The sequence below is a fragment of the Leucoraja erinacea genome, chromosome 10 (assembly GCF_028641065.1).
Source record: "Leucoraja erinacea ecotype New England chromosome 10, Leri_hhj_1, whole genome shotgun sequence".
Classification (NCBI taxonomy): Eukaryota; Metazoa; Chordata; class Chondrichthyes; order Rajiformes; family Rajidae; genus Leucoraja; species Leucoraja erinaceus.
Genome location: NC_073386.1, coordinates 55,863,984 through 55,876,110, shown reverse-complemented (window position 1 = coordinate 55,876,110; position 12,127 = coordinate 55,863,984). Strand labels below are relative to the sequence as shown.

Here is a 12,127-nt window from a genome sequence, read left to right as displayed (position 1 = left end):
TGATGGTAGTTGGCACAGGTTCGAGATGTGTCACTAATAAACCCTTTGTGAGTTGCAGTGTTGCAATTTATCGGGTGGTTCACCCTCCAGATATGTAGTGTCAGTGATGGATGAAGTGAGTATTTAGGTTGGATGATTCAGTGCCAGACAATTAGGTCGTTGTACACTGGAGGGTGTTGAGTTTCATGAGTGTTGTATGAGCTATACTTTTTGAGGCAAGTAAATTTGACTTGTGGAATGGGGAAAGGCTATTCAGTGACAGAAAGTGAATCATTCACCACTGCCCTACTCTTGTAGCCATTGGCTTGTCCACTTGAGTCTGTGGTCAACGATGACCCCCAGGATGTTGATGGGGGGGAACTCAGAGATAATAATGGGGAGGTGGTCACACTCTACGCTATTAGAAATGATCATCATCTGGTATTTTCAGGTCAGGTGCTTTGTTTACCTACGTATGAACATTGTCCAGATGTGAACTACTACTTTATCTGATCTTGTGAATGGATTTGGACATTGTGCAATCATCTGTAACCATTCACTGTTCTGACATTATGGTGGAAGGAAAGTCATTAATAAAATAGCTTAAGATGGTTGGGTTGAGTACACAGCAATAAGTAACCCTTGCAATGATGTCCAATGGTTAAGATGGTACATAAGGAAGACATAAATAATCTGCCGGAAATAGCAGGGGACCGGGGGTCAAATGAGATGGAGGAACTGAGTGAAATCCAGGTTAGCCGGGAAGTGGTGTTAGGTAAATTGAATGGATTAAAGGCCGATAAATCCACAGGGCCAGATAGGCTGCATCCCAGAGTACTTAAGGAAGTAGCCCCAGAAATAGTGGATGCATTGGTGATAATTTTTCAAAACTCTTTAGATTCTGGAGTAGTTCACGAGGATTGGAGGGTAGCTAATGTAACCCCACTTTTTAAAAAGGGAGGGAGAGAGAAAACGGGGAATTACAGACCAGTTAGTCTAACGTCGGTAGTGGGGAAACTGCTAGAATCAGTTATTAAAGATGGGATAGCAGCACATTTGGAAAGTGGTGAAATCATTGGACAAAGTCAGCATGGATTTATGAAAGGTAAATCATGTCTGACGAATCTTATAGAATTTTTCGAGGATGTAACTAGTAGAGTGGATAAGGGAGAACCAGTGGATGTGTAATATCTGGACATTCAGAAGGCTTTCGACAAGGTCCCACATAAGAGATTAGTATACAAACTTAAAGCACACGGTATTGGGGGTTCAGTATTGATGTGGATAGAGAACTGGCTGGCAGACAGGAAGCAAAGAGTAGGAGTAAACGGGTCCTTTTCACAATGGCAGGCAGTGACTAGTGGGGTACTGCAAGGTTCAGTGCTGGGACCCCAGCTATTTACGATATATATTAATGATTTGGACGAGGGAATTGAATACAACATCTTCAAGTTTGCGGATGACATGAAGCTGGGGGGCAGTGTTAGCTGTGTGGAGGATGCTAGGAGGCTGAAAGGTGACTTGGATAGGCTGGGTGATTGGGAAAATGCATGGCAGATGCAGCATAATGTGGATAAATGTGAGGTTATCCACTTTGGTGGCAAAACCAGGAAAGTAGACTATTATCTTAAATATAGCCAATGAACTGGCCTCAACTACCTTCTGTGGCAGAGAATTCCACAGATTCACTCTCTGTGTGAAAAATGTTTTTCTCATCTCGGTCCTAAAAGATTTCCCCCTTACCCTTAAACTGTGACCCCTTGTTCTGGACTTCCCCAATATCGGGGACAATCTTCCTGCATCTAGCCTGTCCAACCCCTTAAGAATTTTGTACGTTTCTATAAGATCCCCCCTCAATCTTCTAAATTCTAGCGAGTACAAGCCGAGTCTATCCAGTCTTTCTTCATATGAAAGTCCTGCCATCCCAGGAATCAGTCTGGTGAACCTTCTCTGTACTCCCTCTATGGCAAGAATGTCCTTCCTCAGATTAGGAGACCAAAACTGTACGCAATACTCCAGGTGTGGTCTCACCAAGACCCTGTGCAACTGCAGTAGAACTTCCCTACTCCTATACTCAAATCCTTTTGATGCAAGTAATGCAAGTCTCTATAAATAATTCCAGCCATAAACAACTGCAAACTTAATACAGAATCTAAAGTTGCAATATTTATTTTTCTTATCTAAGGGCCATTGGGCTTGCCTAGAGGGTTCCTAAAAAGGTAGGTCCCAAGAAAGTTTTCCGGCTCCCTGATTGGTGCTTGGGACGTGTGTTGGTGATAATTTCCTTCTTCAAAAACTTCAAAAGAATCACATTGTCCTTTGGGGTTTTATTCGTGTTCAAAGAGCTGTCACCTTAGCTAGTATTTGAGCTCCATGTAAAGAAAGGCAATGGACTTTGTGAATTCGTTGAGAGTGTGGTTAATATTAACAACTCTGTATCAGGTAAATAGTTTATATACCGGTCTAGATTTTTTTTTCTAAGTTAACGGTTTCATGTCTTAAGTTAAGTTAATTTCTGTTGTGATTTCCATGAAGTTGTTAAAGGCTCGATTTTTATTATTCTTTTCCCATTTTGTCTCCAGGTGTCGTATTGCCGTTCCGGTAAGTATTAAATATCTAGTAAACTTCATAACTTTTCGTGGAATGGGAAAGTAAAATGGTAGCGCCTGCATTGGTTGGACTTCAATTGACCCACTCATTATGCGTTTGCATTGGAATCTAGCGTCAGGTTTAGGGTTATTTTTGGCAGCAGTCTTTGTTTTAATTACAGTAAATGTGAATTCCTTTGTGTAGGAAGAAACTGCAGATGCTGGTTTAAACCGAAGAGAGACACAAAAAGCGGCAGTAACTCAGCGGGACAGGGAGCATCTCTGGAGAAAAGGAATAGATGATATTTCGGGTCGAGACCCTTCCTCAGGCAAGAAAGGTCTCGACCCGATATGTCACCCATTCCTTCTCTCCTGAGATGCTGCCTGATCAGCTGGGTTGCTCCAGCTTTTAGTGTCTATCTTGAATGATTTTATATTGAGCGTCAAAAATATTGTTTAGTGCATGTCGTTATATCTTATTTTCCAAATGCGCGGGTTTTGAGAACATTTTAACCTTACGACCGCTAGTATCACGCCACGCTCCCTATTGCGTTCAATAATATTTCCTTGCTGTAGTTGAGATGACTATGTAAGTCAAGTTAACTGGGTAGAATTCCACTCGAAATGCTTATGAACATTTCAAATAACAATTTCATAAGTCTCCGGCGAATCGTGCTAGATAAATTCTACTTGCTGACGGTCACCTATCATAAATCACATTATGTTTTTGCTCAAGAACATACCCGTCGGCACGTAGAATAGTGTATATACACACATTCCCAAATATCTACTAATTAAACTCTCCACGTGTAACTTTTAAGCGACTCAGTACATGGGTGGTTACCTTGTGATTCAGGATTGAAATGATATTTGAATCTTGCTTTCTTCTGCCACTAATGTGCTTTAATTTCGTCGAATACGTTAATACAGGGCAAAAAATAAAATAAAAATAAAGCCTTTTATTCGATTGGTAATTCGAGTAGCGAGATTACAATTGAATATACGTTTAAATACTGCGTTAGTTTGAAGCCCTTTATGTCGCTCAGTCTCAGTGCAATCTCATTAAAATACAAAAAGAGACAGAAAATGCTGGAGTAGCTCAGCGGGACAGGCAGCATCTCTGGAGAGAAGGAATGGGTGATGTTTCGCGTCGAGACCCTTCTTCATATTCTTTAAAATACATACGGGCGGGGAAATAGGTGTGGGGGAATCCCCTTAAACCTTTACAGGCTGCATTAATAATGAAGCAAATCGTATTGCAGTTCACCGTCCCGAAAAATGAAACAGTCCATCATCAACTGTGCCGAATATTTCCACCCCACAGTTTCCGACCAGGAAATAATATTTCCTTGATCAGCGTCTGCTTGCATCTGTTGGAAGGAACTGCAGATGCTGGTTTAAACCGAAGATAGACACAACAAACTGGAGTATCTCAGCGAGACAGGCAGCATCTCTGGAGAGAAGGAATGGGTGACGTTTCGGGTCGAGATCATTCTTCAGACTGAGAGTCAGGAGAGAGGAAAACTATAGATAGACACAAAATGTTGGAGTAACTCAGCGGGACAGTTGCCTGAAGAAGGGTCTCGACCCGAAACCCATTCCTTCTCTGCAGAGATACTGCCTGTCCCGCTGAGTTACTCCCGCTTTTTGTGTCCGTCTTATTAGGAACTTGAGTTTGCTCTTTTTTTTGGTAAACTTACGAATGTTCCGCACAGTTATTTAATGTCAAATTGCCCTACGTTGAGTGTTTTGTGAAACACATTGGTAGCAAGATTGCCATGTATTACTTGCATCAATTATTTGAGGCATAGGTTAAGAACCTGCCGAATCCGATTTCACTCGCTTTATATGGCGAAAGATATGAACGAAACGTTTGAAATGAACCGGGGTAAATGTTACAGTAAGTTTATTGCCACCTACTGTTGAGCTGTCATTGTACATTAAAATGCGCGTTGTTTTAAGGAAGTTAGTAAAAGCTGTTTGTGATTAAAGTTGCCACTGTCACTGTCGCTTTTTAACGATTCACAAATCTATTAAAAACGAGCGAGCTAAATATTTGATAGGGGAGGATGTCATCACAAAGATTTATTTGTACCAATGTAAATGCTGGATTGGAAAATACTATTCGCCGAGAAGCTTATTTATCATTTCAGTAGTTAAACTTCTCGTTAAACAGACAGTAGATTAAACAGGGCGACGCCGTGGAGCGGCTGGGAGAGTTGCTGCCTCAACGCGCCTGAGATCTGGGTTAGATCCTGACCTCGGGTGTTGTTTTTTGTGGAGTTTGCACGTTCTCCCTGTGACCGCGCGGGTTTCCTCTGGGTGCTTCGGTTTCCAGCAACATCCCAAAAGACGTGCGGGTTTGTAGTAAATTGGCCCTAGTGTGTCGGCACTGGATGCGAAAGGAGGATAACAGAACTAGTGTGTGAAAGGGTGATCGATGGTCGGCGTGAATTTAGCGCGTCGAATGACCTCTTTCCATGCTGTATATTTCAATGAATTCAATTAAATTAATCTGAATTACCAAAACAACATTTGTGGAAAAAAACGTCAATCATAATAGTGTTGCATTGAAGGAACGGAGAGTGGAAAAATCGCCATTCCTGAATTGTAAAATAGAGAATAGATATCCACTGATGTCCGAGTCGTGAAATTATGGTTAGAAAATTGATTTGTTTTAATGCGAGTTGATCTTAGGCCGGGTTGCCAGTTGAGAGCGTACACCCATTATTCAATCAAATGTTCCAGACTCTCTCTATTTTTACATGAATATTGTAGGGAGGTGAATGTGAAGGAGTATGTTTGCGTGCAAGAAATGTTTAAAATCTACTTTTCCTCTCTCCACATTCAAAACTGAACAACCATTGATCTGCGCGTTAGTGTCTTTATTTCAAATGTCCACTTATTTGCAGCTGGACCATCAACTCCTTCTTTCTGCAGTATATTTCTACTCCTGGACACGAACTATGTTCAGGAGAGAAGCGAGGTATTGGGGGGATTTGTACCATTTACAGGAGAATGAACATACACACATACTGCGATATCGCCTCTCTTGTTTACGGACTCTCTTGGGTCACTGATTGAAGCAACGGCTTGTGGCCGCTCTCAACGCCGTGAATTACGATCACGCCAAAGGCCCTTTCCTGTCCAACACTGACACTTTTTCCTCTTTTAATCTCGAGTTGTGCAATTTCAAGTCCGTTTTTAAGCCATAAATCAAGAAAGTAAGTTGACAAAATTGTTGTGTGCGTTTGAATAAAGACTCAGAACAATGTCATACTCTTGTACAAAACACTTCATAGGAGAATATGACTCTGGGTACTTGAAATAAACTGCAAAGACCAACACAGTGGGCTAATATGAGGATGAGAATTCGCTGTAGTCGCTTCCAGCCCTCGATGCCACCTGGGGCTAACTAGCATCCAGGTTTGCTGTTTTAAAGTGATACATGATATCCGTGGGTAGAAAGGGTTGTGGGAGAGGGAATTGAACCAACCCTATTGTGCACCTGCAAGAACTACAAGGGTTCTGGATGGTTAGTGCGATGTTGCACTTGGTGACAATGCTGAACTAATCAGCTGCTTAAGGTGCATTGAATTAATAGTGACGTGGTCATATGGATTCAGAACTGGCTTATTGATATGTGACAGAGGAATATGGTGTAAGGGCAATATTCAGGCTTGAGGTCTGTGACCAGTTGATTTCTACAGTGATTCGAGGACTGGGACCACTGCTGTTTGTGATATATATTAATATTAATGACTTGGATATAAACATAGACGGGTTGGTTAGTAAGTTTGCAGGTGACACCATGATTGCTGAGGTCGTGGACTATGAAGAAGGCTGACTATGTATACAGCAGGTAATAGATCAGCTGCAGAAATGGGTGGAGAAATGGCAGATGTAGCTTAATCCAAGCAAGTTTAGTTTAGAGGTACAGCATGGAAACGGGCCCTTCTGCTCACCAAGTCCACGATGACCAACAATTACCCATACACTAGTTATATCCAATTTACAAAAGATAATTAATGTACAAAACTGCACATCTTTGCAGTAGAGTGGTACAGAATGCATATGGTATGCTTGCTTGCATAGATAGGTTGGGGACATTACGAATAACTGAAGGCAGTCAGGCACCACTGTGCACGATAGTGCGAGGTGTTATAGCACTTTGGTTATGGTATACAATGCTTGGCCCTCAACAGTATTGATATACTGCGGGAGTTCTGGTCCCAAGTCCATTCTCTGAAAGGAAGGATAGTAGATGGAGTGGACAGAGGTTGATATGCTTGCAGAATGATATGACTAGATTACGGGGTAGGAAGTTATAGGGAGACGTTTATAGGACAGACTTGGGGTTGTGCTTTCTCTTGTGTGCAGTTCTGGAGGTTGCAGAGAGACCTGATAGAAGTGTATATTTGGAAGAGGTTTACCAGATATGATGACTAGATTAGGGGGTATTAGTGATAGGGAGAGGTGTGGTACAGACTTGGGTTATTTTGCCTGGAGTGCTGGAGGTTGCAGAAAGACCTGAATGCGTAACTTTAAGGTGAGAGGGGCAAAGTTCAAAGGAGATGTGTGGAGCAAGTTGTTTTACACAGACGGTGGTGAGTGCCTGGTGGTTGAAGCAAGTACATTAGTGGCATTCTGTTTTTCAAACCAAACCAGGTCTGATTCTGCCCCATTTGTGTCTTGCTGGGCATCTGTCCAGCAAGGCAATCTTGGGAGAGCTAGGTACTGACTTGGGTTCTAAAACGGAGTGGAAAACTGATACGACTCTAGTTTGTTCCCGACTTCGGATCCTGCCCGTATGAAGTTTGTACATTTTGCAATGAAACTGTGTGGGTTTCCTCCTGGTGTTCCGTTTTCCTCCCCCATTCTAAAGATGTGCAGGTCTGTAGGTTAATTAGCTTCTATAAATTATCACTAGTGTGTAGGATAGAACTAGTATATGGGTGATCACACTTTGGTGCTGACTCAGTGCTGACTCAGTGGGCCAAAGGGACTGTTTTCACTCTGTATCTCTAAAATGGGCCTGGGCATACCTGATCTCCCGGTTGCCAAACACCTTAAACCTTCTTCCCATTCCCACACTGACCTTTCCCTCCTGGGCCTCGTCCATTGTCAGAGTGAGGCCAAATGCAAATTGGAGGAACAGCACCTCTTATTTCGCTTGGGTATGAGTATTAACATAGAAACATAGAAACATGGAAAATAGGTGCAGGAGTAGGCCATTCGGCCCTTCGAGCCTGCACCGCCATTCAATATGATCATGGCTGGTCATCCAACTCGGTATCCTGTACCTGCCTTCTCTCCATACCCCCTGATCCCTTTTGCCACAAGGGCCACATCTAACACCCTCTTAAATATAGCCAATTGATTTCTCTCACTTCAAGTAACCCCAGCATCCCCTCTCTATTCCTTCCCCACCCTAGTCATTGTACTAGGTTTGACCTGAAACGTCACTTATCCCTTTTCTCCAGAGATGCTGCCTGACCCACTGAGTTACTCCAGCTTATTGTATCTAAAGCATAACTATTCCGACTAAGCAAGCTACAGGACTTCTAATTTTACAAAGGATGTTCTGATTTTATTTAAGCAAACTATTGTTAATTTCCCCCCAAAACTATAGTATCGTAAGAGTATTGGAGATTTGGGACAATGAGAGAATTGGGGACTTTGCATTAAGCTGACCAAGCTGAAGATAAAAATCCTCAATAGTATTCACAGTCGTACAGCGTTGAAACAGGCACATCAGCCCAATGTGCCCACACTGACCAACATGCTCATCTGCACTAGTCCCACCTGTCTGCATTTGGCCCATGTCCCTCTAAACCCATCCTATCCACATGCCTGCAATAGACAGAAATAGATGGAGTAACTCAACGGTTAACTCAGGCAGCATCTCTGGTGAAGGAACGGGTGACGTTTCTGGTCGAGACATACCAGTCTAAATGTTGTTTAAACATTGTGAAAGTACCTGCCTCAACTACCTTCTCTGGAAGCTAGTACTACTCGATGGGCTGAATGGTCTAATTTTGTTCCTATCACTTATGAACTCCGCAGGTCAGGCAGCATTTTTGGCAAACATTGATAGGTAACGTTTTAGGTGTAAACCCTTCTTCAGCCCGACCCGAAACGTCACGTAGGAATAGGAATACTCTATTGTCACATGTGACTAGGCACAGTGAGAATCTTTGCTTGCATTCACCATTTATACAAATAGTGCCACCTACGGCATTGACAAATTTACAAACCACGTTGGCTCCCCATTTTGTCCCCTCCCCCCCCATTATCCAGTGTTCTTCCACCTCCCTTACAATGGTCTTCTACGCTCTCATTGACCATCGACCCACGAGGCTTCACCGCCGCCACCCCATTTAACACCTCCATGGTGCCCAGCCGCGGCCTCAGCCGCGGGCTCCGCCGGCCCGGGGTTCTAAGCGGCCGATCCAGGAGGCATCGAGATCGCAGCGCCTCAATAAAGGCCTCTGGCCGCATTCCTAGTCGCGGTGATGGGATTATAATACACGGCATAGATAAGTAAATAGGAACCTCGCTCCTGCTGACTGCAGTCATTCCATCCTCACTCCAGTCGCTATTAAAAATTAAAGAAACAGAAACCTAGAAAGGACAGGACGACAAGTTACATCACTCCACACCGACCAAATGGTTGGTTCATCGGGGAGGAGTAAGGGCACAGAGATGGGGGATGGGGAGAGGGAGACGGAGAGGTCTGTCCCATCCCCCCCCCCCTGTCCATATTCTCCAGAAATGCTCCTTCACCTGCTGAGTTACTCCAGGTGAAGAAGCATTGTGTCCTTATTTGTATTCATCAGCATCTGTAGACTTAACCTCTAGATTCTGATCACTTAGAAGAAGAAGGTGGTGGTTCTCTGCAGTCATTAGTTGAGGGAGTGGAGTTGTAGCACCATTCTGCTGATCATCACGAAAGACTCTAAGCTCCGTGGCAAGGAGACTGGTCCCACAAGTGCAAAGCAAACAAAAAATTAAAGGCGTTTAATATTGTAGATTCGATGCCAAGCAAAATGATGACTACTGGGAAATCAGATCAGGTACTGACCTACCTGCTGAGTTACTGATGTTACCTCATTAGGTCAATGCCAGAATCTGTATAATTCACAAAGCTAGGGTATCATTATGTGGGAAAAATATAATGATTTCCCACTTTTGGTACCCAGTGTCTATATCAAGTACTCCCAAATAAAGAATCTGAATAGGAGTCTGAAGAAGGGCCTCAACCCGAAACGTCACCCATTCCTTCTCTCCAGAGATGAGTTACTCCAGTATTTTGTCTATTACCAGATAAAATGCAGTTCAGTTGTGGTTCAGGTTAAAGTCTGTTGAGACACAGAGTTGACACCTCATTACTAGTGGGAATTATCCATAGACTTATCTTTTTAAACTTTCAGTAAACCATAGATTATCTATTTCTTACTGTTGGTACATGTTACAATAGTTATCAAGTTGAGTCTGCCCATGCGGCCTCAGTGATGTCCTGTACAACTGTAACATGACCTCCCAACTTCTATACTCAAGAGGTAGACACAAAATGCTGGAGTAACTCAGCGGGACAGGCAGCATCTCTGGAGGGAAGGAATGAATGACATTTCGGGTCGAGACCGTTCTTCAGACTATACTCTGACTAATGAAGGCCAATGTGCCAAAAGCCTTCTTGACCACCCTATCTACCTGAGAAGCCACTTTCAAAGAACTATGTACCTACACTCCTAGATCCTGTGTTCTGTAACACTCCCCAGAGCCTTGCCATTCACTGTGCAGGTCCTGCCCTGAAAGGTTAGACTTCCAAAAATGCAACACCTCAGTTTTCTGTATTAAACTCTATCAACCGATCAAGGTGCTGCTGCAAATTTTGACGACCTTATACAATACCAGCCACAATTGTGGGTAAAGTAATATCAGTTTGATCGAAGGGTGCTATCTTTCAAATAACATCATAAATACTCAGAAAGCAATTAATGTCAATATTCAGAGCAGTAATCTTCTTGGTGGGGCATCAAGTATAATAAGATAGTCTCAATTATAATAAGAATTTATATAATATCAGGTTATATTCCAAGTGGTTAAGTGTTATCTGACTAAATGTTATAAATTCATCAATAGCACAAATAAAGAAAAGCATCCATTAAGTGTGACCCGACAAAAAAGAGAAATGTCAGAATATTGCAGATTTAGGAGGAAGAATATGAATTCTGTTTTTCATTTATAAATGCTGGCTGGCCATTTGAGTATTTGCGCCACAAAACATTTTGTTGTAAGTGTTGGCATACTGAAGATACAACATGATTATCTGCCCTGAGACCCTAGAATCTGATCAGAACACAACGTGCTGGAGTAACTCCACAGATCCGGCAGCATCTCTGGTGAACTTAGAGAGCGACATTTTGGGTGGAGAACTTTCTTCAGACCGATCCGATACATCAATTATCCATATTCTCCACAGATACTGCCTGACCTGCTGAGTTACTCCAGCACTTTGTGTCCTTTTGTGTATTCATCAGCATCTGCAGTTCTTTGTTTCGGGATTTTGAGCACTTGGTGTTGTCTCTGTGTAGTCATTAGCTGAGCCATTCTGCTGATCATCATGAGCACAAGAATCACACTGGTCCCTCAATATCATAATATTGATAATTTAGGAGGATGAATATGAATTCTGTTTCTCATTTATAAATTCTGGATGATCAATAGCAAAATTATAACAGGGCTGCATAGTGGCACAGCGATAGAGTGCCAAAGATTGGGATTTGACCTAGGTGCTTACTGTATGGAGTTTGTATGTTCTCCCTTTTGTATGTGACCACGTGGGTTTTCTCCGGGTGCACTGGTTTCTTTCCACTTTCCAAGTTTGTAGGTTAATTGGCCTCTGTAAATTGTGTAGGATTTGAGAGTGTAGAATGTAGGATAGAACTAGTGATAGTTGGTCAGTGCAGACACGATGGGCCAAAGGGCCTGTTTCCAAGTTGTATCTCTAAACTAAACTAATCAAGACCACAAATAAATAAAAGTGTCTAACAATTAAAAGTGACGTCTGGCAGAGAAATGTCAGAATATTAAACATTTAGGAGGATGTTGCCAGGACTAAAGCGCCTCGGTGATAGGGAGAGAGTGGGCAGGCGGGGAGTTTATTCCTTGGAGCCTGAGGGGTGAGGTGTATAAAATCATGAAGAGAATTGAGAGGATGAATGCACAGACTTTTGTACACAGAATAGGGGAATCAAGAACCAGAGGTTTAAGAAGAGAGGGGAGAGAATTAATAGGAACCTGAAGGGCAACATTTTCACACAGAAGGTGGTGAGTATATGGAATGAGCTGCCAGAGGAGGTAGTTGTGGCAAGCACTGTAAGAACATTTAAAAGACACTCTGACAAGTACGCTTGCTAGGAAAGGTTTGGACGGATGTGGGCAAATGGGACTAGTTGGGGGATTTTGAATGGCATGGACGAGTTGGGCCAGGGGGCCGGCTTCACTATTGTATGTTTCTATATGACTCCAACACAATGCTGAGAAGCACTTAAGTA

General features: G+C 42.7%; 1 protein-coding gene across 1 annotated transcript in view; it reads left to right on the top strand.

Annotated features, from left to right (window-relative positions):
- Positions 1–359: 359 nt before the first annotated feature.
- LOC129700664 (fibronectin-like) overlaps positions 360–12,127 on the top strand; it is an 84,179-nt gene continuing 72,411 nt past the window's right edge. Inside the window, exons 1-2 of the mRNA XM_055641245.1 lie at positions 360–2,421; positions 2,562–2,580. Coding sequence (XP_055497220.1) covers positions 2,368–2,421; positions 2,562–2,580 — 73 coding nt within the window. The 5' untranslated portion in view covers positions 360–2,367. The remainder of the gene's footprint in view (positions 2,422–2,561; positions 2,581–12,127) is intronic.